This window comes from Podarcis vaucheri, assembly GCF_965113315.1.
Source record: "Podarcis vaucheri genome assembly, chromosome: 7".
Lineage (NCBI taxonomy): Eukaryota > Metazoa > Chordata > Lepidosauria > Squamata > Lacertidae > Podarcis > Podarcis vaucheri.
In genome coordinates, this window is record NC_138765.1 from 27,590,974 (window position 1) to 27,615,320 (window position 24,347).

A 24,347-nucleotide genomic window follows, 5' to 3' on the forward strand; every position below is an offset into this window, starting at 1 on the left:
CCAAGGATTTTCCCCCTTTTGTTTCTTAGCGAGTGGCAAAGTAATTTATTGCAACCAAGAGCAGGATTCCTTTGCACAGGGTACACTTGGGAATAATGAGCACTTTTACATGTTCTCTTTCATTTTTGCTTGTGAAGGCTCATTATGGAGAGCTCTGGGCTCATCCCGGATCTCCTGTCCCTCATCCATGCTCTCTGTTTGGATCCTGCCCCTTCTTGTTTTGACTCTGATCCTGCCTGCTTTGCTGCAGATGAGTGGCAGCATGATGAGCGTGTTCAGCGACAACGACATTGGAAACGTGGACGTCCGCGGCTGCATCCAGTTCTCCCTGCAGTATGACTCCAGGAAGAAGGCGCTGCATATCCAAGTCATCCAGTGCCGAGACTTGGCTGAAGCCAAGAAGCAGCGATCAGATCCGTAGGTTTGGGGTTGGGGGGCTTAGCATTGCAGAGTTGGAAGGTACCCCAAGGGTCATCTAGTCCAGCCCCCTACAATGCAGGAATCTCAGCTAAAACATCCATGACAGATCACCATCCAACCTCTGCTTGCTCTTAGCTGTCACTTGTCAGCTTCTGTGCAACTCCCTTGATCTATCCAAGCAGCACAACTATTGAAGGTTGGTTTTTAGAGCAGGTGCAGGGAACACCAAACCCAGGGGACAAATGGGGCCCTCAAGTCCTTTCTGTCTGGCCCTCTCCCCAAACCACATCTCTCCCCGGCCCTGCTTTGCACCCCAAGAGTTTTTGCCTGGCTGGAATGTCTGATGATGCCTCTTGCTTGTCTGGATGGAGCATATGTGATTGCATGTACAAATTAGCCTAGCTGGCACACCAAAGTAGCATTTACATCGCTGATCCACCCTCTTCCTCCCAGGTACGTCAAGTCCTACCTCCTTCCTGACAAATCCAATCACAGTAAGAGAAAAACTGCTGTCAAGAAGAGGAGCCTAGATCCCATCTTCAACGAGACCCTTAAGGTGAGGGTTGTAGCTCCTAGTGCTGTGAGAGCACTTTAAGGAGGATGTGGATAAATTCAGGCCCATGCAGAGAGAGGGGCAGCCAAGTACACTTGCCCTGGGCCTTGGAGGGCTAAGCTGGCAGGGGGGCCTTGCCAGGGGCCTGCTGGACTTACATTGTCATGCCAAGAATGCCCTGTTTTCCCCAGCCAACGGGGGACTCCTGCCCTGGCCTTCAGACAAGTTCTGCATGGGCCTGGGTGAACTGGAAAGGGTTCAGAGGACTTCAAGGAAGACAGTCAGTGGGGTATGGGAAAAGAGTCCTGTGAGGATGGGTTGAAGGAGCTGGGCATGTGTAGCCTGGAGAAGGGAATGCTAGACAGGGAATAGGATACCACTCTTTAAATACCCAGACTACCCCCAGGCAAAAGAGGACTTGGTTGCCCCAGGCGACAGGACTACATCTTACGAACTTAACTTGCAGAAGGGTTGATTAGGCTCGTTCCCATTGTTTTGTTTCGTTCTCCCTTTTCTTGTTTCTCTCCTCTTCCTGCACTCCTGCAACATTCCTGGCTTTGCAGTACAAGATTGAGAAAGCTGACCTGCAGGGCCGGATCCTGAACCTCTCTGTCTGGCATCACGATGCCTTGAGCCGAAACCTCTTCATGGGAGAAGTGGAGATTGCATTGAATTCCTGGGACTGGAGCAACACGAGTCCTCAGTGGTACAACCTCCAGCCTAGGGTGAGTTTCCTCCATACAGAAATTGCAAAATTATATAAACAATTCTGTCGTAAGACAAACAAGCAAAACTACAGCAACCAATGGTCCTGGCAACACCCTATTTCCATATTTCACTGATGGCTGCTCACACATTTTCCCTAATGCCCTGCTCCCTCATTTTAGGCTACTAGGGTCCTGCTTTATACTGAGTCCAACCATGGCTCTCTCCAGCTCAGCAGTGACTGGCAACAGCTCTCCAGTGTTTCAAGCCAGGGTCCTCTTCCAGCCCTCTCTGGCAACCACAGGGGTTGGGCCTGGAACCTTCTGTGTTTGGAGCAGTTGCTGTGCCACTGAGCCATGACTGCGGCCATTTGGACACCTCTTTTGCTAGCAGAGTGACTGGAAGAAAGCAGACAGAGTTCAGGGAGAAAAGAAACTGGTCACATTTTACTGCTAACAAGCTGAACAGAATACAGTGGTACCTCAGGTTAAGTACTTAATTCATTCCGAAGGTCCGTTCTTAACCTGAAACTGTTCTTAACCTGAGGTACCACTTTAGCTAATGGGGCCTCCCGCTGCCGCTGCGCCGTCGTCGTGCGATTTCTGTTCTCATCCTGAAGCAAAGTTCTTAACCTGAGGTACTATTTCTGGGTTAGCGGAATCTGTAACCTGAAGCGTATGAAACCTGAGGTACCACTGTATGGGGCTTGTCTTTCCTAGGTCAGGGGGGAAACAACCTTTTCTTCCCATCTCCTCCAACTTTCAGATCTCAGTCAACTTCTGGCTTCAAATTCTTCTTCTTCATCATTGACAGCTAACTCCCAGACTGGCTAGAACTATAAGCCAATCAGAGTCTGCGGTCATCCAGACCAGTTACAGAATTATCCCTGTGTCACACACGGAGTCATCTCTGCTTTGTGCTTCCAACACATTTAACCCAGGGCTGGGCAACACTGAGGGACACATGACCTCGGGGGGGGGGGATTTGTGTGTCTGTGTAGTGGGGTGCAAGCTGGCAGTGGGCACAGCCATAGCCTAAAATGGGTGGCGCCAACTTTTTTCTCTCAGCCACAGGCTTTATGCCATATTGAGAACAAACTGGACACTGGTTTCCCATTTGTTTTGCAAGCAGCATTGGAAATGTCACCTCTCCCCAAAGCCAGTTCACCAGGCTCATGCAGTGCTGCAGGTAGACAGAGGGGGGGTTTAGGGAAGCATAACGGGTTCCGCTGCACTGAGTGCTGAGCCTAGGGGGCGCCACAGGGTGTCGCAACTGTGAAGTAGTGCATTGAGCAGAATGGAAGATGAGAGACCGGGCTGCGGGTGGGCACATTTTGGCCTCACGCAGGGTGCTGCTGAAATTTGAAAGAGCAAGGTCCACCCCTGAGGTAGAGCAGAGCCATGGCGGCTTGTAGCCACCGAAAGCCTTATCCTCCGTGAGTTCGCCTCATTCCCTTTTAAAGCCGTCCAAGCTGGTGACGATCGCTGCATTTAGCAACTCCCTGGCGGCATCTCCTCAAAGAAGGGTGTGTTTCTGAAGGGCTCAGTTCAGTGCAAGTCATCCCTGCAACCCAAGCAGCAACTGTGCTCATTCCACAATAGTTGAAAGGCTTGCTGCATCAGTAAACTGGTGCAATCTGTCTCAGAGCCGTTGCATAAACCCTCCCACAAACTGTTACATTGTTTTTCTCCCCACCCCAAATGCACCTCTTCCTCTTGAGCATTTCAAAACCTGCTTCTGGAGAATCACCCAAAACAATACTCAGACACCACTCAGGGCTGGGCCTGTCCCATCACTGCGTCTTAAACTAGAGGGTGATTAAAGCTTTGTTCTCCTTTCTTAAACATCCAGGGCTTTTTGCTGCTGTATGGGTTAGCAACTGAAGGCCCAGGCCCAATCTTGGCTCCTCGAGGGGCATCTCTTGGCTTCAGAGCTGCTGACACTAGAGGAGGCAAAAGAATGCTCTTTGTGTTTATTGTTCTATCTATCTCCCACCTTTCCTCCAAGAAGCTTCAGTTCTTCCCCCTCCCCATTTTATCTTCACAACAGGCCTGTGAGATAGGTTAGGCTGAGAGCCGGTGAATAGCCCAGGCCTGCCCAGTGGGCCTCATGGCTGAGTGGCTGCTCTGAGCCCTGGTCTACCAGCACTCGAACCACCACACCAGATTCTCTGGACTGAATAGCAACAGGAGTTGCAGAAAGAATATTAGAAAGTGGGTGGCTTTGAAAGAACACAGGTCAAACTTACGGAGCATAAGTATGCTTCAGAGCAGGATGGGAGAGGCCTCCTGCACTCAGGTCCAACTTGCAGGCTTCCCATGGGCATCCTGGTTGACCACAGGATGCTGGACTAGATGAGTGACTGGTGGGATCCCACAAGACTCTTCTTACATTCATCTTGAAGAGTAGGAAGGAGGAGCCTTAGTCCATCATTCCACATGCCTTTCTCAATATGGACCTCCAGCAAGCACTGTACTCCAACAAGGTTATTGTGTGTTTATGCGATAAACCAGGTCAGATCATGGGTTCTCCTAGCCTGCTGGCAGGGTCTCGCGCAGAGGTCTGTCCCATCCTACCTGCTGCCTGAGCATTCTAACTGGAGATGCAGGGGACTGAGCCAGGGCGGACGCACAGCAGGTGTTCTGCCAGTGAGCTCCTCCCCTTAAAGGGCGGCATTAGATGGGAGTCTGAGCCTTGACTTTGCACCCTTTGAGATGCCCCCTCTGAGAAGTCTAGTGGCTTACGCAGGGTGTCATTTGCTTTTCCTGAGTTTCTTCTTTCCCTTTTCATTTTAAGAATAAGCTAATAGCTTTCTGTGCATATAGGAAACTACTTTATACCGAGTCAGCCCAGTCTAGCTCAATACTTTCTACTCTGACTGGCAGCAGCTCTCCAGTATTCCAGGCCAGGAACATTGCTTGCCCTACCTGGAGGCACCAGAGATTGAAGCCGGGACCTTCTGCATACAGGGCGGATGCTGCTTCTGCTAACCTATAGACTGCCCTCTACTTTCTTGGTTGCAAAATGTTTAATGCAAGACGTTCTATTGACCGTGCAGGAACCTCCCATGTGGGTGTTGCTGTTCCGTCACAGAGGGAGGAAGTGACACAGAAGGTTTTCTCTCCCCACTCCCACCTTTTGTGATGGATTTCCTTTGCTTCTTTCCCAGACCCCGGTCACTCCTGATGCTCTCTGCAGCCGTGGCATCCTCAACCTGGCATTGAAGTTCATCCCAGCTGGATCAGGAGGTGAGATCAAGGCCCTGTTTCTTCCAGACCTCCCAGCAGCAGCACCACCCTCCGGGTTTTTGGATTGGGGCGGGAGGATTTCTGCAAGGCCCGCCCCCCCAGGCCAGTAGACATTAGCCCAATTTGACTTCGCGGGGGGAATTATTAAAGAAATATGGGAACCAAACTGATGTTCCAGAACCTAAGACTTAAGGGAGAGGTGCTAGGAGGTGAGAGGCGGGAGAAGCTGGAGGAATCCTAACTTCCTTCAACCCTATAGAGCAGGCACCCCCAAACCCGGCCCTCCAGATGTTTTGGGACTACAATTCCCATTACACATGACCACTGGGTCCTGTTAGCTAGGGATGATAGGAGTTTAGTCCCAAAACATCTGGAGGGCCGAGTTTGGGGGTGCCTGCTATAGAGTCTTGTAGACAGAAAAGTCTTGAGGACAGAAGATCTGCCGTGTGTATTGGGTGAGTTGTTGTTGTTGTCCTGACAGCAAAGGAATTTGGTTGGTCTGATGTCTTTGCAAAGAAGACATGCCAAATGTTCACCTGCCATCTTTTTACCTTCGCCTACATTAGCAGGACTATTGGAAGCCCAAAGCGATTTTGTTTATTACATTTACATATCACTCATCCATCCATTTTCCTTATTGGACAGTTCAGCAGAGTAATTTGTAAAAAGGCTGGAAAAGGGGAGAGAAGGAAAGAATAGGCAGATGAATTATAGCCTGATAGAATCAGGGAATGGAATGTCCCAGAGAGGTCCTGATGTGGCTACAGCCCCATTGGCCTAAATTGTGTTTTGAGGAATTATCTGAACTGGGCAATTCTTTATTTGTTTCAAATGTGTGTGTGGAACATAGGAATCTGCCTTATACTGAGTCAGGCCTTTGTCTGCCTAACTCAGTGTTGTTCACACAGAGTGGCAGCAGCTCTCTGGGGTTTCAGGCAGGGTTCTCTCCCAGCCCTACCTGGGACCTTCTGCATGCAGGGCGGATGCTCTCCGACCAAGATATGGCCCTTCCCTAGGGGTATTGCTGTTCTTCTGTACTTGGTATTCATGGCGCCTTGACAAAAAACCCTCCAAAAAAATTGGTATAATAAAAACCAAATGCTAGAGTTAAAATCGAGAGAACAAGGTGTCATTCTACATAAATAGCAACCATAAATGCAGCAGTTTGGCTAGGTAGGAGCAGACAGATCAACCCAGCAGGAGACTAAGTAAATAGGACAGGCGTTGCCTGATACTCAAAGGTAATGACGAAGGGATCAAGCAGATCTCACTAGGGAGGGATCTAGTCCATCTTCATGAAACTACAGGACTGGTCACCTACCCAACCTCTGCAAGTATGGTCTACCTCCTCTCAATGATATCATATGGGGTCAAGTGACCTTCCAAATACCCTGGTCCCAAGCCACTTAGGGTAGAGGTGGAGAACCAGATGTTTTTGGTACTCCCTTAACCCCGGACTAGCATGGCTAATGGTCAGGGTTGACAGATATTAAATTCCAGCAGCATTTGGAGACCACAAATTCCCCACCCCTGATTTAGGGCTTTAATCAGCTTAAGAACCAGTAGCAATTTAATCTGTCTTGGATCCAGCTGTCAGCAGGAGATTCCAGCTACCAGCAGGATTGGATCAAAAATTCGGTAGGTGTTGGGTTGAAAGAGATGGTGCTTGGCCTCTGAATCCACCTGCATTGTCATGGCTTTCTTTCAGGGGAAGGGCTTCCTCCCACTGGTGAGCTTCACATCTGGGTGAAGGATGCACAGAACATCATTCCCCACCGGGGCAGCACAGCAGACTCTTTCGTTCAGTGGTAAGTGCTTGTTGCTGTTGGGTCCCTTCCACATGACCTGCCTATTGAGCATGCATCCTGATCTGTTTACAAAGGGTTTACAAAGGGGAGCTCAGTCTGTTATTTATTTAGCATTCATTCTGACTGGTGTGTGTTATGCAATGTTGCATCAAGCTGTTGCCTTCCCACATTTCCCAGTGAATTTCGCCATCACTTTCCTTGTTGCAAAAATCCCGATTTTGGGGTGGGGGGTGGGGAAGCGGGTTCGTTACAGCCAACAGAACCAAATCAGCTTTTAATTAGGCAACCTGGATTTGCCAGGATGTGATTGGATCCCATCAATCTGGAATTGTCCTTAAGCCCTCTTGCAGTGGGGAAGGGGCTAGGGTTAATGAAGGGGTGGTTCAAATGCTATGCAGGGGATTGTATGCAGCCTGATGTATGTGTACAAGAGCATGTTTCCCACTTTGGACTCAGAGTGGGCAATCACAGTTTGGTTTTTAGAATGAGCTCCTTCCCTATAGAAAACCAGCACAGCAGGGAAACAGCTCTGGTGGGCCTGGTCTCCTTGCCTGGCTAGTTTTCTATCTGCAGGGAGTCATTTTGTTTCCAAGGAGGAACCTTCTGAACTACAATCCATCACCTGCGCTAGGTTCTCTCCCAGTCCTACCTGACGATGCAGGGCTTGAACCTGTGACCACCTGTAGTCAAAACACTAAGCTTCAGACCCTTCCTTGTCTCCCCTTGCAGCTACATCCTCCCTGACGACAGCAAGGCGAGCCGGCAGAGGACCCGCATCGTGAAGAAGAGCCTCAGCCCCACTTTCAACCACACCATGGTTTACGATGGGTTCCAGGCCAAGGACTTGGCTGAGGCATGTGCAGAGTTCACCATCTGGGACCAGGAGACATTCTCTAAGCAGCAGCTCGGAGGCATCCGGCTCAGCCTTGGCACTGGTGAGGCAGCAAAGTGCTGTGGGAATGTTGGGTCTTGAGTTTTAGGCTGTTGTGTGTGTGCTGAATCTGCACCTTATTGAGCCAGGCGCTGGATTCCAGATTAGAGGGGGTCCTTAGTACACTGTCCCCCAATCCCTCAGTTGGGTTATGTAGGCCTGGTGTCAAACAGTAACAGAGTTCCAGTTGGCAGTGGAGAGGGGAGCCAGGGACTCTTAGCTTTCCGCAATGGCTGAGAGAGTTGTGGGAACTGTGGGAAATTTAAAGGGTGCTCACCCAGAGCTGATGAGAGTATTGGAGGGAAAACAGTTTAATGGAGAGGTGGGCAGGACAGAGGCTGCCCAGAAATACCACACTCACAATGCACCTTTCTGTCTGATGGTCACTACAAGCAAGTGGGCCCCGGGTGACTGATTCAGAGCCCTTCTGCTTCCACACAGGGAACAGCTACGGCCTGCCCGTCTCCTGGATGGATTCGACGGAAGAGGAGCGCCATGCCTGGGAGATGGTGTTCAAGCAGCCTGGGCAGTGGGTGGAAGCGAGTCTTCCCTTGAGGACCAACTTGAACCCTAGGACTTAATCCCAAACTACAGCAGGACACCCGTTCTTGGGACGATGGAGGAAAAGCTGATTGGCTTCCCTAGCAGCAGCCTCCTGGATGCAAATGAACAGGCCCAGAGTCTCTGCAGGACCACAGTGGTTTCTGAAGGGCAGCCCCTGGCAGGGGGACAGTAGATTTGGTGCCAGGAGCCCATGGGCAGGTTCAGCCTGGGCTGGCTGCTCTCCCAGACTTAAGGAGGGAGGTGAGCAGTCCGACTCTTAAAAGGGACTTCTTTGAAGGCCTTGCGATGGTTTTCACACTGTACTTTAGGGGAGACCAAAAGATGCCGCATGACAAGACCCATGCTGTGGCTACATCCATCTTCAATCTCTGTCCATCTCCTCCACATGCTATCGACATTGACAAGAGGCAGTGTCATGCTTTGTTTAAAAAAAAATTATTTACTTCCTCCACCCTGTGCATTGCATTTCCATCCTTGTTGGTATTACGGCAAAACCTGAACAATCCCACCGTTTCCTTTCTGCCCTCCAATGGGACACCCAGAGTATCATTTCCCAGCCTCAATGGCTGCTACACTAATGACTCCTGGAGCTGTGTTTTCTGCAGCAGGCCAGAGAAGAATCACCATCCAGCACTGCCGTGAATGATGCAATCGGGGCTTTTTCCACTGCTGACTCTGAAGCGACCTCCCACCCCTTGCAGGGTAGCTCAGAATCTCCCTGCCTCTCTTCCTCTGAAATCCAGGTCACAGGACAAAGCACCCTTTGTCTTCCTTTGTCTCAAGCCGAGAGAGAACTGCAGATTTTTGCAGTGCCACAGAAATTGTCTCCTCCAGACGTGATTTGCTTGAGGTGCCAGAATGGACTAGTACCACCTTCCCCATCACCAAGGGATAAATGGAAAGTCAGCTCACATCACCTCTGTGTGAAGGCAAGTCTGGAATCTTGTTCTGCTTACTGCTGGGGAAGAAGGTCTATGCCAACCAGATCCTGCTGTCCTCCAAACAGATTAAGGGCTTCCCTTGGCCTGGCTCTTGCTCTGCTTCGGGCTGTAACTTCTGGCTGAGTGTTTGCCGATGCTCCGAGATGGCTTTCCAGAGGCGACACACCATCCCACCTCTGCCAAGACAAGACCATGGAAAGATTCAGATGGCGAACATGCTATATTGCACCTCTTGGGTCGTTGAGCCGATGTGACTTGCAGTGCTCCAAGTGACAGGGCACAGCAGATCACTGGAAGATGCCATCCAAACACCTGGACCACTCAGAACCCAACTAGACACAAAGGGTGATGCTTTGTACACAACTTGAATCAAGTGCCTTAACCTGTCAGCTGCTGCTTCCTATGTAGCCTCCATGCTAATGGTGTTTCAGCTTTATAAGAGGTAGCAGCACTTGGGTTGCAGTGCCTCCGAGCAAGGATACTCAGGCTACAGGCCTTCCTCCTGGGCTAACTGCAACTAAATTCTGTAACTATAATAAATAGCAAAAAATAAACAAATTCTGCTTAAAATAATCATGCAGGCAGAAGTTTGGTTTTTATTTTTTTTATCGTGGGCTCGGTAGAGTGGTGAGAAAGGAGGGCTGCATTTTGGGGGAGAGGAGCCAACATAAGTGCCTTACTAGATCTCATTCTGTGTTGTGCTGAAAATGGAGCCAAAACCACCCAGGGGAACAGCGGAATGTAATTATGCACTGTCCCCTCTCAGGGAGTTGTGCATAGGGAAAACACATGGCTGCCTCATGGACTCCGCATTTGCAGCAGCCCCATTTGACTGCTCTATTAAAAAGCACAGAGGAATGCGTTGCGCAAAGGCAGCCGTCGACCCACCGCAGAGACTTCAGTGAGGAAGGTACAGATCTGGGAAGTCCATTTTGCAATCCAGACCCAATGAATTTCTTAATTGCCTCTACCTGCCCACCTAAGCTGCCTCTCACCTACCTGATACGGGTATACCGGAGGTCATCAGGCGTAGCACAGTTGAGCAAGTCAGGCAGGGTGAAGCCATGGTGTGAGAGCTAGGAAAAAGAGACATACAATTGCTTTAGCTGTGGCTGGCCAGAGAACAGGGAAGTTGACAGACACCTACCCACTCCAGAGAAACCACCTCTCTGGCTGAGAAAGGTAATCGAAGTGGAGAAGAGTGTTGTGCAATTATTACTGTTATTTATTTATTCTTATTAACTGTCTATACTGCCCTTCATCCAAGGATCTCAAGGCTGTTTACAATATAAAACCACAAAAAGACATAACACAGTCACAAACCAAAACCATACCTCTCCTCAGTTTAAAAGGCCAGAGATAGTTTCATTAGCCACAGAGGAATATTTTTGTGTGGCACCTAAAGAGATGTAATAAAGGCACCAGGCGAACCTCCTCGAGGACAGCATTCCACAAATGGGGAGCTACCACAGAAAAGGCCCCAATTCTCACGGTGGCCAACCAGCTGCTTGTAGAAAACGCCCACTTGTGATTCCCAGCAACTGCTTCTGACTATGGAGTCAGTACATAGGCACCATGGTGAGTAGCTGTTGATAGCCTAGCTTCCCATGAGTTTGTGTAATCCACTTTTATGGCCATCCCCACTAGTGACCAACACCACATCCCGTGGGAGCAAATTCTCTCGCTTGCGTGAAGAGTTACTTCTTTTTGTCTGCCCTGAGTTTCCCAATGTTCAACTCCAACCCCTTGGTAATTTTGGCTGCTCTTTTCTGAAACTCTCCAAGCAATAAAATGTCCCTTCTGAGTTAAGCCAACCCAATGACATTCTCTTCCCCCACCCCCTACCAACTGCAGTTAAAAACAGACACTTCTGCCTGGAGGCTGGGCCAAACCCCGGAGCCAGGAGCCGATGCTTAAAATGCCCCTTTCCAAAAAGGAATCTACCGTTGCAATTGTGGCTTTGTCAGCCCCGTGTTTTTCCAACCACTCGGCGAGGACGGGGTCTGCAGTCTCTTCTTCTTCTTCTCGCTCCCAGGAATGCACTGGGGAAGTAGTGTCTCCTAGGAAAGCAGGAGAAAAAAGGAAGAGGTTTTTAAAAAGGTTTCTTCAGTGCCTTGTGTGATTACCTTCTGCTTCCTAAAACCATAAAGCGTGATCTTCCCACAGAACCTTGCTTTAGATGAGTTTTGGTTCTGAAAGGCACCCAAACTGGCACCTTGGGGGGAGCGGGGGGGGGGAGAATGAGATAATGGGACAGTGGGCTAAAGATGCCACACACAATGCCTTGCCTAGAGAAGAGGAAGAATGAAGTGTGTATCTGTGTGTGAGCGCAGACACGTGTGCACAGGAGTGTGGAATAGGACACAACTATCACTGCATATCTGTACATGATGTTGCACAAGCACAGAAGAGGATACTGGTGGCAAGAGCTGCTGCCAGTCAGTGTAGACGGCACCAAGCTAGATGAACTAACAGTCTGACTTGGCATAAGGCAGTTTCCAATGTTCCTATGGTTTCAAAATTAGGCTTTTCTCAATTTTGGCTGGGTATATACCGTAATTTCAACTTGTTTAGCACAGAGGTTGCATAGCTCTGCTTCCAGCTGAGCATCCTGGTGCCAGTGACCTCACCTCTCAGCTTGCCTCCTCTCAGAGCCCAGGAATCTGCTTCCACACTCCACAGTGCCTCCTGCAGAAGCTTCTGGCATTCCCGCTCCTTCTTCATCAGCTCCCACTGCAGCCTGGCAGGGCCAGAAAGGGTTAGAGAGTGAACTTGCTTGCAAGTGCATGCATAAAAAGATTAGAGTGGGAGTCGGATTGCTCTGCTAGCGTGTCCAACTGCGAAAAAGTAGGTTGCATTTGAGATTTTGGTGTTCCTGGCTGCCAGGGCAGTCACATCCTCTGCCCTAGAAATTCTCGTCCTACTGAGGAGGAGTGGCTGGGATTAAGCCCAAGTGATGTGTGGATTCTGCACATGCTCAGACACACTCTCCTTTAACGCTATGACACATATTTCAAAGGCCAAACATTGGCACTGAAAACAGGTTGCTGTGCTTTACAGCTTTTGTGGCTGAGCCCTGAATGTAGCTGCATAAGACTACCTTGTGCTAGCAAGTAGTCAACCTGGTGCCTGCTGGATGTTGCTGGACTACAATTCCCATCATCCCTAACCACTGAGGTCACTGGCAAGAGTGCTGCTGCGCTCAGGTTCCTCTGGTAGGCTTCCCATCAAGGCATGTGGGGACTCAATGGGCCTTTGACCTGAACCATCTGGGTTCTCCTTGTGACGTTAATGGACTTGCTGGCCGGGGCTGGTGGGAACTGGACTCCAGCGACTATCGGTGTCCACCATTCTAACACACAGCAGGAAGAGCCATTGTGATGCTTCCTCGAGGTGCTGCTGGACTCCAGCTCCCATCAGCCCCAGCAAGCATGCCCAACGGCCAAGGATGATGGGAGTTGTAGTCCAACAGAATCTGGAGGGCCCCAGATCTGCTCTAAAACCCTAAAAAAATGGGGCAGAGGCCTGTTGACCCTTTGCTGCTCACCCCCTCGCAGCCTAAAGGAGGGAAGCCAGAAAGAGCTTACCTTCTCGTCTCCACCTGCAGCTCATTCAGCTGAGCCATGAGAGGCAAACGGCCATTCAGGGAATGCTGGGAGTCTATCCAGCTGCTGCTGCTGGTGCCGATCCCAGAACTTGGTGTGTCCATGCTGTCCTTGAGGGCAAGGTCCTGGCTTTTCAAAGACTGCAGCTCCTGGGGCAACAGGCTCTCTTCCTCCTCACGGCTTGCGTGTTCGTGGCCTTCCTCCCGGGAGGACCACGGCTTCACCTTGAGTTCTGGAAAGGCAAAATGTGTGTGATAGAAGAGGGGCGAAGGGTGGGCAAGGCGGTTGCCCAACATAGTGGCAGGCAGCGGTGATTCTACAGCTCAGTGGTAAGAGCGCATGTGTTGGCACATGGGAGGGCCCCAAAGCTGTTCCCTGGCACCTTCGCTCAAAAAAGCACATTCCCAACCGTTTGTGCCAGCAACACACACAACACACACACATCCTGTGTGGTGCAGTGAGAGTGTTGGCCTAGGACCTGGGAGACCGTGGTTCAAATCCCCACTCAGCCATGCAGTGACCTTGGGCCACTTACTGCCTCCCAGGATAAAACGAGAAGGGTGAGAACCACAAACACCACCTGGAGTTCCTCATATGAAATGATAGAATATGAATGCAATAAACCTTCTTCTTCAGCTCCTCAGACCCAGAGTATTCCAGACTGTATTCAGAGTGAGCCAACCTTCTATTCCACCCATTTCTCCTACCTGTCAAGAAGATGGTGAAAGCTGCCTGGACCGCCTGCCCCATGAGGTTATCCAAGGCGAACACCCAGTGAGGCTTGATCTGGAGCTTCCGCAGCGCCTGCTTTACCTGTGGAGGTGGGAGACAGAGAGGAGACAGGCTCAGGATGCACTGGGACTCCTCCCTCTGCTTAGCTCTCTAGGCAACCCCCGCCCTTGCCATTCTGGCTTCACCAAAACACTAAATCTAGTTGCCCCAGAGATGGCATTTCATAGGGTTGAGGGGGAGGACTTGTGGACTATCTAGTCCAGGGGTTATTAATCTTTTTTAGACCAATCAGCACATTTTGAGAAAGTGCTGCGGCCTGCATTTTGAATTTTATTCCTGCCCTTTGAGATGGTAGCTATCCCTCCTTCCTTTGTCTTATCTGCAAATTTGGTAAGGATTCTGTCCATCTAAGACCATCCTGGTGGGATCCATTTTTCTTAACTAGATCCCTAAGACCAATCAACTGCAGCCAAGAGCTGGGTCAGTTGAGCAGACATACACTTTGGCATTACGGGGAGGATAAAAGGTACCCCTGAGCACGTGCTGAGGAATTTGAAGAGCGAGCTCTCAGCCTTTCTGCAGGCAAAAATGACTCCAGCCTCCTTTCCAAGTTTTCTTCATTTTAAACACACACAGATGAAACAGCAGCAACAGCTATAAAAAAATCTAACAGGCGGCAGTCAGATCCTGCGGCCCTTCAGATGTTGCTGGACTACAACTCCCATGACCACTGGGCTATGCTGGCTGGGGCTGATGGGAGCTGAAGTCCAACAAAGTCTGGAGGAGCACAGGTTCCCCATTCCTGGAGTGGTAAGGTGGAAAGAAAGCAAGCTGGACATTTATGATGCAGGCATGTGCATGTACAGGAGAACTGTAACAGTCCTGAAGCAGTCGGCTCCCCAGACAATCTTACTCGGCTACAAGTGATTGCCAAAGAAGCTATATAGACACCCTCCAGTGCAAATATATATGATGCTTGTGCTGTGTCATGCTAGAACTTTCTCAAAGCCTGGTAAGCGCTTGCCGGGCTTCAGGAAGGAGACGTGAGGGCTCTGGCAGGGTCCTAGGGGCCTCCTTCCTAAAGCTGGGCAAGGGCTTACCAGACTTTGAGAAGGAGGTAGGAGGGCTCTAGGACCCTGCCAGAGCCTCACGCCTCCTTCCCAAAGCCCGGCTTAGGCTGGCCGCTGTGAGGGAATTAATATGCTGCATAGGGCAGCATATTACCAAGGTCTGCCCCTGAGCCCAGGGTGGCTTCCTGGGCCGAGGGAACACAGAAGATACTTTTCATGAGGGGTCCCAGCCGCACTGACCCAAGCCCACTTACGGTGTCCTGGAAGGTGAAGAGGGGCGCTTGCAGCTGACAAAGGCTCAGGCCATCTGCCTGCAAGCTGGTCTGGATTTGGAGCAAGTCGTGAGCAAGCTGCTTGCGGTTGGGGGAGCGGATGTATCTCTTGAGGCAGGAGACCAGCTGGGAGATGTGGTCCAAGGAGACTGGGCTCTGAGGGGAAGGCGAAGAAGGAGGCCAGGCCTGGAGGAGAGACACAACCGGAAACAAAACAGAACATTGCTGAGGGCCAGGGGAAAAGCCATGGCACTGTGCCTATTACCAAGTGTGGGAATTCTGCTTTGCCGCTGTTTATCATCTCTCCTGCAGGGATGGGATGAGGGAGGTGCTGCAGCCTAGAAACATCCGGAGGCCTGCAGATTCCTCACGCCCAAACTAAAAGCCATTGTGATGTCACAGCTGGCATGTTGGGCCTGGGAGACCAGAGATCAAGTCCCTGCTTAGCCGTGAGAAACTCACTGGGCGACCTGGGGCCAGTCACGGTCTCTGAGCCTCACTTACTTCACAGGGTTGTTGTGAGGATAAAATGGGGAGGAAGAGAACCACGGACGCCACCCTGCGCTTCTTGGAGAAAAGGTGGGATATAAATGCAAGAAAGAAAATAAATTGCACACTCCTCTCAGTTCCCCCTTTGCTCTGGGACTTGACGTCCAGTGGCTACCCTACAATATTCATAATCAAAGGTGGGGTGGCAAAAATGCTGCAGTTTCTCCCATGCCTTCCCTGGAGGTTGCTGAAGACCTGCCGCCCTGAGGGAAGGCAAAAGCAAGGGAGCCAGGCCAGGGAACACACACACCAACAGCTCCCAGCTGGCAGGAGAAGACTCTGCCAGCTTTCTTTTTTATATAATGTATTTGTTTTCATGTTTAAACTGTAAGCTGCCTTGGCAGAAAGGAGCTATATAAATCCAGAATAAATAAACGTGCTCCCAACACAACTTTTGTAAGAATCCACAGGGAGGATGGGTTTTATTCATTTTCCATTTGTACATTTGGGGCTGAGGAAGGAAAGAGGAGACCCCCTCCCCCCCCCGCAAGGTCGGGATTTGGCAACGCTTTAATTCAGCCTTCCCCAGCCTGGTGTTTTTTTGAACTACAACTCCCATCAGCCTCAGCAAACATGACAAACTGCCGGGTATATTGGGAATTGTAGTTCAACAACTGTCTGGAAGGCCCCAGTTCCTGAGCCCACAAAGGCCCGAGCGGTGCTTACCTCATCCTGGGCCTCAAAGAGCGCGGCAGAAATGCTGGGCAGCTCCTCTGTCAGGACCTTGTGGAGGGTGGCTCTCCGCTCGCTATCCTTCCTCAGCAAGAACAAGCAGCCACTCTCCTCATGGGAGGAAGAGGAGAGGCTGAGGTCAACATTGAGCAGTTCCTCAGGGGCCCTGTATAGACACATAGCAATTGAGGAGACTGGATCCCAAAGGAAGAGTGGCTGGGGATGGAGGGGTGGGGACCGTTGCCACTCTGGGGCAGCTGGCAATGTGAGCTGTCCGTGAAACCGCAGGTTGTGCTGAATTCTTACCAGAAGCACAGATAGGAAACCTCATTCAGAATGAGGACTGCATTCCCTTTGGGGGAATCTTGTGGGGGCCACATGCCAGAGCAACAAATGAGACTCACCAGGCAAACAAGAGGCATTGGGACCAAGGCCAGTGAGAGGTACCAAAGACCAGATTAAGGATTCTCAGGCCTTATCTCTCACTGACCTGAAGTGCTTTTGCCCAGCTGGAATGTGTCTGAACTGAGACAATGTCATATTCATATATATATATATATATATATATATATATTTGCTTTCGTATATATATATATATATATGCGCCTAATTATTCAAGGTGTACAGGGAGCACAAAAGCCTTGAGATGGCAGTGGATCTGACCTTAGCCACACCTGCTTTAAATTATTTCTGTTGTCATTTGGAAGTGTGTGGACACTGCAGTATCATGAGGAGCTGTGGAAAATATTAGGAACATGTGACCCTCCAGATGTTGTCTCAGAAAGCTTGGCCAGTGGTCCGGGATAATGGATGTTGCAATCCAACAATGTCTGAAGGGACACACATTGCCCATCCCTGTGGTAAGGGAATCAGCGTTCCCCAGGAACAAATCTAAAAGGTTGTCACTGCTTTGGCTTGATTTACCTAGCTAAAAGTACAGAGTGCATCTGCTCACTTGTTAAGAACAGAAATCATATTGTGACTTTTTGAAGAGTTCAAAAGACATCAGATTGCACACTGCTACGTTATCACAGCAATGCTGGTACTGGAAACTCGCAGTGACAGGAGCAAAGGGTTGCCACCAGGTGGCGGTCAGATCCTTCTTTATTTTCTCAGCCACCGATTTTGTGCACAACCTGACCTGACTAGTTTAGAACCAGTATCAAGGCTGAAGAAGACGGGCCAGCAATTTTGGCTGGACTGTTCACAATATTTCCCATCTGGCCAAAACCGCCATTTGAGAGAAAAATGGCTTTTGTTTCTTTGCCTCCTCTGCTTGCTGTTTTTAAAAATAGCCTGTGCCTGATGGCAGAATAAGTTTTCCAAGCATGTGGGGCCACAAATATTAAAGTGGCTGCCACTTGACACCTCCTGGACTAGGAGCAACAATGCAGCTGTAGCTCAGGCACAGGCTCAAGGCAGCGCTAATGTGCATGATCACTGTGGCAATGTGGATAGGCAGTAGAGCACACCAAGTTTCCAAGTAGATTAAATCTCCCAAGTTAAGCTCCCCACTCCCTGCTTCCCTTCTGCTCCAGGCCTTACCTGAGATAGGTGGGCCTCTGAGCCACTTCACTGGTGCTCCGAGACAGAGAGACATTCAAGGACTGCAACGATGAAGAACGTTTCTGGGACTCGCTGACACCCTCTGCTGAAATCGACCTTTCTGGCACATTTGGAGGAGACAGCTCGTCTGTACGGAGAAGAGAGAGGAGTGCAAGGCTGGCAGCAAAGTAATGCTGAGGCACCTCCCAAACAATCAGGAGCCCCAGCCTGACTTGGCTCACAGATTAATTAATAAATAATAATAATAATTTATTTATTTATACCTCGCCCATCTGGCTGGATTTCCCCAGCCACTCTGGGTGGCTTCCAACAAAATATTAAAATGCAATAGTCCTTCGGATATTAAAAGCTTCCCTAAACTGGGCTGCCTTCAGATGTCTTCTAAAAGTCTGGTAGTTGTTTTTTCCTTTGACATCTGGTGGGAGGACGTTCCACAGGGCGGGTGCCACTACCGAGAAGGCCCTCTGCCCGGTTCCCTGGTTCCCTGCCTTACCTGTCACCACTGGGCTCCTGGATTTCCTCCTACTGGGTGCCTTCAGAAAGGGTTCCTGAAGCAAGGCAGCAGCAGTCGCCCGCTTGTCTGGATCAGCCTCAAAACAACTCAGGATAAAGGCCTTGGCTTCATCCGACATGGAATCGGGCACCTCGGGGTGGATCTTGAACATGCCCACCTAAGAAAAGGCAAACGACTGGCAATAGTATACACACAGTGCACCCCCTGAAAACATGAGTCTTGCTGTTCATTTATGGTGGGAATTGACAGGCCAGGGTACTCAGCTCCTGTCGGTTTTTAAGAAATGAGAAAGATGTTTCATTACACCAAGTCAGGCTGTTGATCCATCCAGCTCAGTGTTGGCTGCACAGAGTGGCAGCGGCTCTCCAGGGTTCCCGGCCTATTTGAAAATCCCAGGGATTCAACTAGGCCCTTCTGCATGTGAAGCACAACATGTTCTGCCTCTGAGCTACAGGCCTTCCTCTTTATGAAAAGACACTAAGTCAAGGGCAGAGGCCTTGGTTTGTCAGCAGTGCTGGGTCACAGGCTGTTTATGGAACTATCCTGGTCCTCAAAACTCAGGCTGAATGATGGAGGCTGCTGTATTCTGACTGCTAGCCCATCTACAAAGCTAAGCAGGGTCCAGTATGGTTTCCAATTGGCTGGGGGGCCATGTGCTGAGATTCCTGCATTGCAGGGGGTTGAACTACATGGCTCTCGGGGTCCCTTCCAATGCTACAACTCTATGATTATATACAGCGTCTAAATGGTGCAAAAATATCTAATGGAACCTAAACCCTAAAGGACTACACTACTTGCATTCACAAATACACCAGACTTGCTGTAACAGTCCCAGACAGAGGCTGGTGCAACTAGCCAATGTGTTGGCCTGCTCTGCTGGTCTTCCACAAAGCGCTGAGCAACCCAGGAATACCCAGCCCTAGAATCATCTAAAAGGAGTCTGCTGAGAGGGCTGGGGAGCTGATGATGACCGTGTCTTCCATAAACCCTCTCTCCCTTTTTGGTATCCTGGCTGCAGTTAGAAGGAAAGGTGAGAAGGAGTGCCATGCTGCTGAGAAAAGGGAAATTCCCCTAGAATCAGAGCTGCTTCAGGGCTGGGCAGCAAGTGAACCAGGGAAAAGATTGTCAGTCCACTTGGACTACCCATTCTCATTTACTTCTTCCTGCCTAGTGGAGCAAGTGGGCAGAGACTGTTAGAATTCCTGCTCCACGATTGCAGTCATGGGATTTTTGTCTATCACATGATGGTATATGTTTTGATTCCACAAAACATGTGACAGAGACAGGATGTTTGTGTTACTGTGTTCCGTGAAGTGGGACTATTGTCCTTTGTTCTTTTTCTCTTTGCTGTCTGATGCTAGAGAGAGAGGGAGCCATGTTGCAGTGCTCCGTGTGTGTTTATATGTAAATAAAGTAGATTAGCCAAAATGCTGAGTTGCTGAGGTCTGTTGCGCATGATGCACAAACTCTGCGGATCCTTAAGTGTGCCGGCGTCAGTTGGCATAGGTCACTGTGATGTTCAGGCTGAAGAACGCTTCTGAAGCTCCTGAACGAAAGACCAGGAGGGAGAGAACATGCCAGTCGGGCATGTGCCTCTGCCAGGGTCCTACTCGAGTGTAGGCTGAGCTCCTGACAGAGACAACTCCTGCAAGGATCCCCTCCTCCCTGCAGGAAAACTGCCAAGTGTTCTTCCCAGCTGTGCAGAAGGGTGCAAATCCCAGCCTCACCTTGAACATGGCGGCCTGCGGGCTGCCCAGCTCGAAGAAAGGGGGCTTGCCTGTCGCCATCTCAATGATGGTGCAGCCCATGGACCAGATGTCAGCCGGCTTGCCATAGCCACGGGGTCCCTGATCAATGACCTCTGGGGCCATGTACTGCAAGGTGCCTGAGGACGGAAGAGAGAAACCAAGAAGGAAGAAGTCATGGGAGCCACATCCCAGTGCCTGAGAGCCCGGATGAGTAGGCTCTCTTCCCCAAATGACGCAGAGCTGCACACACACACTTACCTGTGAATGTCTCTGTACTGGGGCTGATCCCTGCCAGCCTCTTGGATGTGCCAAAGTCTGAAATTTTCAACACTCCACTGTACGTGTTGATCAGGACGTTATCACCCTGTTTATCCAAGAAAAGCCAAGTCACTGCTTTGGAGATCCACAAGGCACTCAAGTTCTGAGGGCTTCCTCCAACTGCAAACAGGCCTGGCACCAGTATATTGGCATCCTTGGGTGGCTGCAAGGGTCTCGGGACTACGAAGGCCTTGCTGATGATGTCTGCCCTAGACATGCACCTCAGGCAATTCCCTGCACAGCCTGCGAGTGCCAGATGGCTAGATCCAGCCAGCTTTTTAATTTCCCACACTGCCTCTGAGTGAGCATCGCTCTGTGGCATGGAGGGAACTGTCAGTATGCCTTTCATCTGATGTCAGCGACTGGGCTCAATAACTGGTTCTGCCCCGACTGGGCTACGTGACTGGAGAACTTTCAGAGACCTTCCAATCCTGGAAAGCAGGTCCCAGTGCACTGGACCCACAAGTGTGCATTGTGAGCACCAGACTCATGCAGAGTATAAATAACACGGAAGCTAGCTGTGAAGCATAACTCCTTTTATTTCTAATAGCTACTACAAACTAACAAACTCCTGGGTTGCATGAGTGTTACATCTCCCATTCTACCATCTAGTCACTACATAGATAAGACTCTCTCTCTACACACAGTGTCAGGCAGTCAGTCAGGAGCGGAAGAGTAGAAGAGCAGTTTCCGCCCCCTCCTTTCTTAAAACATCAGATCAGGAGATTCTGTCAATGGGAGGGGTGAAAATATCAACAACCTCTCCCTTTTCATACCAGCCATTGCAGAATCTAACATATGGCAACCAGACCCAGCTGCCCAATGATGTTCAAGGCACTGCCTTAGCAGCCAGGGAAGCCTGTCAGGGATGACCAAAAGAAGAGGGGGCTCAGCAGAAGACACTTTACCCAGAGCCTCTTCAATCCTGGACTGGGAACAGTGAAAAAAGGAGTGGCAGTGCCAACCCCCCCCCTCCACAAAAACAAAACCCCAAGGACTGTTGCTTAGAAATTCAACTGTAGTATTAACTTCATCATCAATTTATTATAATCCACAGAACAGGCATGCGGCAAAAATAAAGCCATACAATGCTCCATAATCTTAAGCATCGAGCAAAACAGAAAGCAATGTATTATCTAAATGCCACCAGCTCAAGTATACATATTGACAGGATAACAAATGTTTTAAATAGCTCCCAAATATAATATTTCCAACTTCAGGTGGTTAATTGCCTTCTTGTTCTCACTGTCCATGATAAAGAAAATCCAGTCATTACTAATGACACACGTAGGGTTTTATCTCCCGGTAAATATTTAACATAAAATTTAGCTGACCTTCCTGGTTTGGCCAATAAAGGGGCAATCATCTGCTGATGAGCGCCAGCATAAAAATTATAAAAACAAAACAATATTTTCCACAGATGTTCCAGCTCCTGGTTATTACAAAGACAAACCCTCGAGAAACACCAGCCTTCTCCTCCCCAGAGCAACCGAGAAAGGCATCACATTAAATCTGGCCACAGCAAAAGCTGTGCGATAATTAACTGCATGCAAATTCCTAAAATAAGCAGCTAGCTGAAAATCATTAAGGATCGTCTTTAAGAAATGCCTAAGGAGCAAGGCAAGCAGGCTGTGCATGAGCTAGCCAAAATGTCCTGAAAAGAAATATCCCATGTAGTCTTTGTTTTACCAAAGCTAATGCAGAGTCAAAACCCAAATGAAGGAGGAAAAGGAAAGCTGCGTGAAAAGACCTGCTTGATCCCTGCCAGGTCTGGCAATGTCACACAGAGATCTAGCACCAACAACATGCCTACACCTGGCAGCCCAAGCTGAGGTGGCTCTCACCTTGATGTCCCTGTGGACGATCTGGTTGTCGTGCAGGTAGCGCAGCCCCTCTAGGATTTGCTTGGTGTAGAAAACGATGGTGGGCTCATTGTCTTTCAGGGGGCCCCACATGGAACGCAGAAGAGAGGAAAGGCTTCCTGGATTTTTGCGGTGGGGAGACAAGGACATGGAACATTATAGAGGCTGCTTTCTTATACAGGGATTAGACAAATGCACGGAGCACAAGGCTATCGACGGCTACTAGTCATGTCCACTGCAGTCCTTGCATCAGTAACCTCAAGGGTGAATTACTGCAGTGCTCTCTGCAGCAAACCTAAACCCTAATATCGTAGCTCAGTCACTGAGGTAAGGGGCATCGTCGGTCATTCCCTGATCTAGTGAGGCTCAGCTGACAGCAACAAGAAACTGAGCTTTTAGTGTCATCGGCCCAGTCGCGTGTGGCCAACTGAGATTCAGCTTCTCTTTTAAGCTTTGAACACCTCTTGTGACAACCTTCCTGTGATGCTCTGCTGATGCCAACAATTAAGAAAGCATCTTTATTGGTGGTCTCTGTTTTTTTTTTTTAATTTTACATGTTTTTTATTGCACATTGCATATTTACTGCATATACAATGGTACCTCGGGTTACAGACACTTCAGGTTACAGAATCCGCTAACCCAGAAATAGTACCTTGGGTTAAGAACTTTGCTTCAGGATGAGAACAGAAATCGTGCGGCAGTGGTGTGGTGGCAGCAGGAGGCCCCATTAGCTAAAGTGGTACCTCAGGTTACGAACAGTTTCAGGTTAAGAGCAGACCTCCAGAACGAATTAAGTTTTTAACCTGAGGAACCACTGTAGCGAGATGAGCGCCGCAACCCCAGAGTCGGTCACGACTGGACCTAATGGTCAGGGGTCCCTTTACCTTTACCTTTTTACCACTGTACTTACCCCCAGGTACCTCCTCCATGAAGATCTTGAGGAAGCCATCTTGACTGACAGAGCCCAAATAGCGAACAATGTTCTTGTGTCTCAAGCGCTTGTGGAGAGCAATCTCCTCATGAAGGGGCTGTGAGTATCTGAAGCGCAAGTGTGGCATGTATGAATGTCAGATGAACACACAACTCTCTCAGAGGCAGCAGCCAGGGGATGCCATGCCCCTCCACCCATGCTGAGCATATTCCTGCCAAGTAGGATAGCCATGTGTCCTACTTTAGAGAGGACGGTCCTCTCTTTGAAGGGCTCTCCAGTCAAAGTCCGATTTAAAGACAAAGAACCCTCAGAAGGGAGAGCAGCAGCAGGGTCTTTGAAGCTGCCCATAACCTATTAATTGGGAGCTAAGTGAATCACAGGCTATTATTAATAATAATATTAATGATGATAATGATGATAGTAGCCCCTGAGCAGAAGATTGAGTAGGCACAAAGATCATCTGGTCACAGTCTTCCCTAATATGCGCTGGGTTTTTGTTTAAATTACAACCATTATTCCCAAATTTGCGTCTACACATAACAATTAGCGTATTTGGGATTTGTGCAATAATTTTTTGGTGATGCGTAAGTGGGAATCTGCTTGCAAAGACATCCCAGAGTTCTTGCAACGTGAAAGAAGCCCCAGATTCCCACAGAGTGGTCTGGCCATTCTAAGGATAGGGGAAGGAAATTGTTGGGTACGCATTTTAGCATAAACATACCAAATTCACACTTCCTGGACAAATGCACAAACTGAAAGACGGCTCATCTTTGAAATTTGAACTCCTCCCTAATTTTGTGATACAGCACTCCAACAAAAAATGTGCACAAAAATGTGTATATCCATGGACAAAATGTACAAAAAATGCTTTGTACTAGGGAAAATTGCTTGCAAAAGCATAGGCAAGACGGCATACAAGAATGGCTATATTTGGAGAAATGCACGCAAAAATTAGTATGACTGTTAATGGCCTAATTAAAAGAGGGGGAAATACACACAAGTGCAGAAGTGTGATGAACTGAGCTTAAGACTAAAGAAACAAGAAGCCAAAATTGACAATATTAGTAATTCCTTTCCTGCTTTTCGCAACCCTCACCTGCTGTCACGCTCTGGGATCTCCTTAATGGCGATGCGCACCTGATTGCTGAGGTCCCGGCCAGCGTAGACCACCCCATAGGTGCCTTTACCTAGAATCACCCTGTCGCCTGCTTCCGTGCGTTCGTAGTCATACTGTGCAAGTCAAAGAACACACACAGAGTTATGGGACTTAAAAGGCCCGTTTGGCGAAATCTCTATGCGCAGCACCCTGTCTTGGTCTGTTCACCACTGGGCTTGGCC

The 24,347-nt window shown here is 49.4% G+C and overlaps 2 protein-coding genes across 4 annotated transcripts in view; one reads left to right on the forward strand and one right to left on the reverse strand.

The window, feature by feature from the left end:
• SYTL1 (synaptotagmin like 1) overlaps window positions 1-8,491 on the forward strand; it is a 33,787-nt gene extending 25,296 nt beyond the window's left edge. For all 3 annotated transcript variants that reach the window (XM_082231693.1, XM_082231692.1, XM_082231694.1), the window contains 7 exons: window positions 251-417; window positions 874-976; window positions 1,537-1,698; window positions 4,848-4,926; window positions 6,635-6,734; window positions 7,464-7,669; window positions 8,107-8,491. In XM_082231693.1, coding sequence (XP_082087819.1) covers window positions 251-417; window positions 874-976; window positions 1,537-1,698; window positions 4,848-4,926; window positions 6,635-6,734; window positions 7,464-7,669; window positions 8,107-8,246 — 957 coding nt within the window. In that variant the 3' untranslated portion in view covers window positions 8,247-8,491. The remainder of the gene's footprint in view (window positions 1-250; window positions 418-873; window positions 977-1,536; window positions 1,699-4,847; window positions 4,927-6,634; window positions 6,735-7,463; window positions 7,670-8,106) is intronic.
• A 157-nt stretch (window positions 8,492-8,648) lies between these two features.
• Window positions 8,649-24,347, reverse strand: part of MAP3K6 (mitogen-activated protein kinase kinase kinase 6) — a 39,040-nt gene continuing 23,341 nt past the window's right edge. The window contains exons 15-29 of the mRNA XM_082231475.1: window positions 24,106-24,239; window positions 22,989-23,116; window positions 22,061-22,197; window positions 20,157-20,262; window positions 19,878-20,035; window positions 18,130-18,307; window positions 17,616-17,763; window positions 16,065-16,236; window positions 14,832-15,035; window positions 13,483-13,588; window positions 12,758-13,007; window positions 11,801-11,910; window positions 11,115-11,230; window positions 10,170-10,246; window positions 8,649-9,346 (exon numbers count right to left, since the gene is read on the reverse strand). Of these exons, the coding sequence (XP_082087601.1) occupies window positions 9,202-9,346; window positions 10,170-10,246; window positions 11,115-11,230; window positions 11,801-11,910; window positions 12,758-13,007; window positions 13,483-13,588; window positions 14,832-15,035; window positions 16,065-16,236; window positions 17,616-17,763; window positions 18,130-18,307; window positions 19,878-20,035; window positions 20,157-20,262; window positions 22,061-22,197; window positions 22,989-23,116; window positions 24,106-24,239 (2,169 nt within the window). The 3' untranslated portion in view covers window positions 8,649-9,201. The remainder of the gene's footprint in view (window positions 9,347-10,169; window positions 10,247-11,114; window positions 11,231-11,800; window positions 11,911-12,757; window positions 13,008-13,482; window positions 13,589-14,831; window positions 15,036-16,064; window positions 16,237-17,615; window positions 17,764-18,129; window positions 18,308-19,877; window positions 20,036-20,156; window positions 20,263-22,060; window positions 22,198-22,988; window positions 23,117-24,105; window positions 24,240-24,347) is intronic.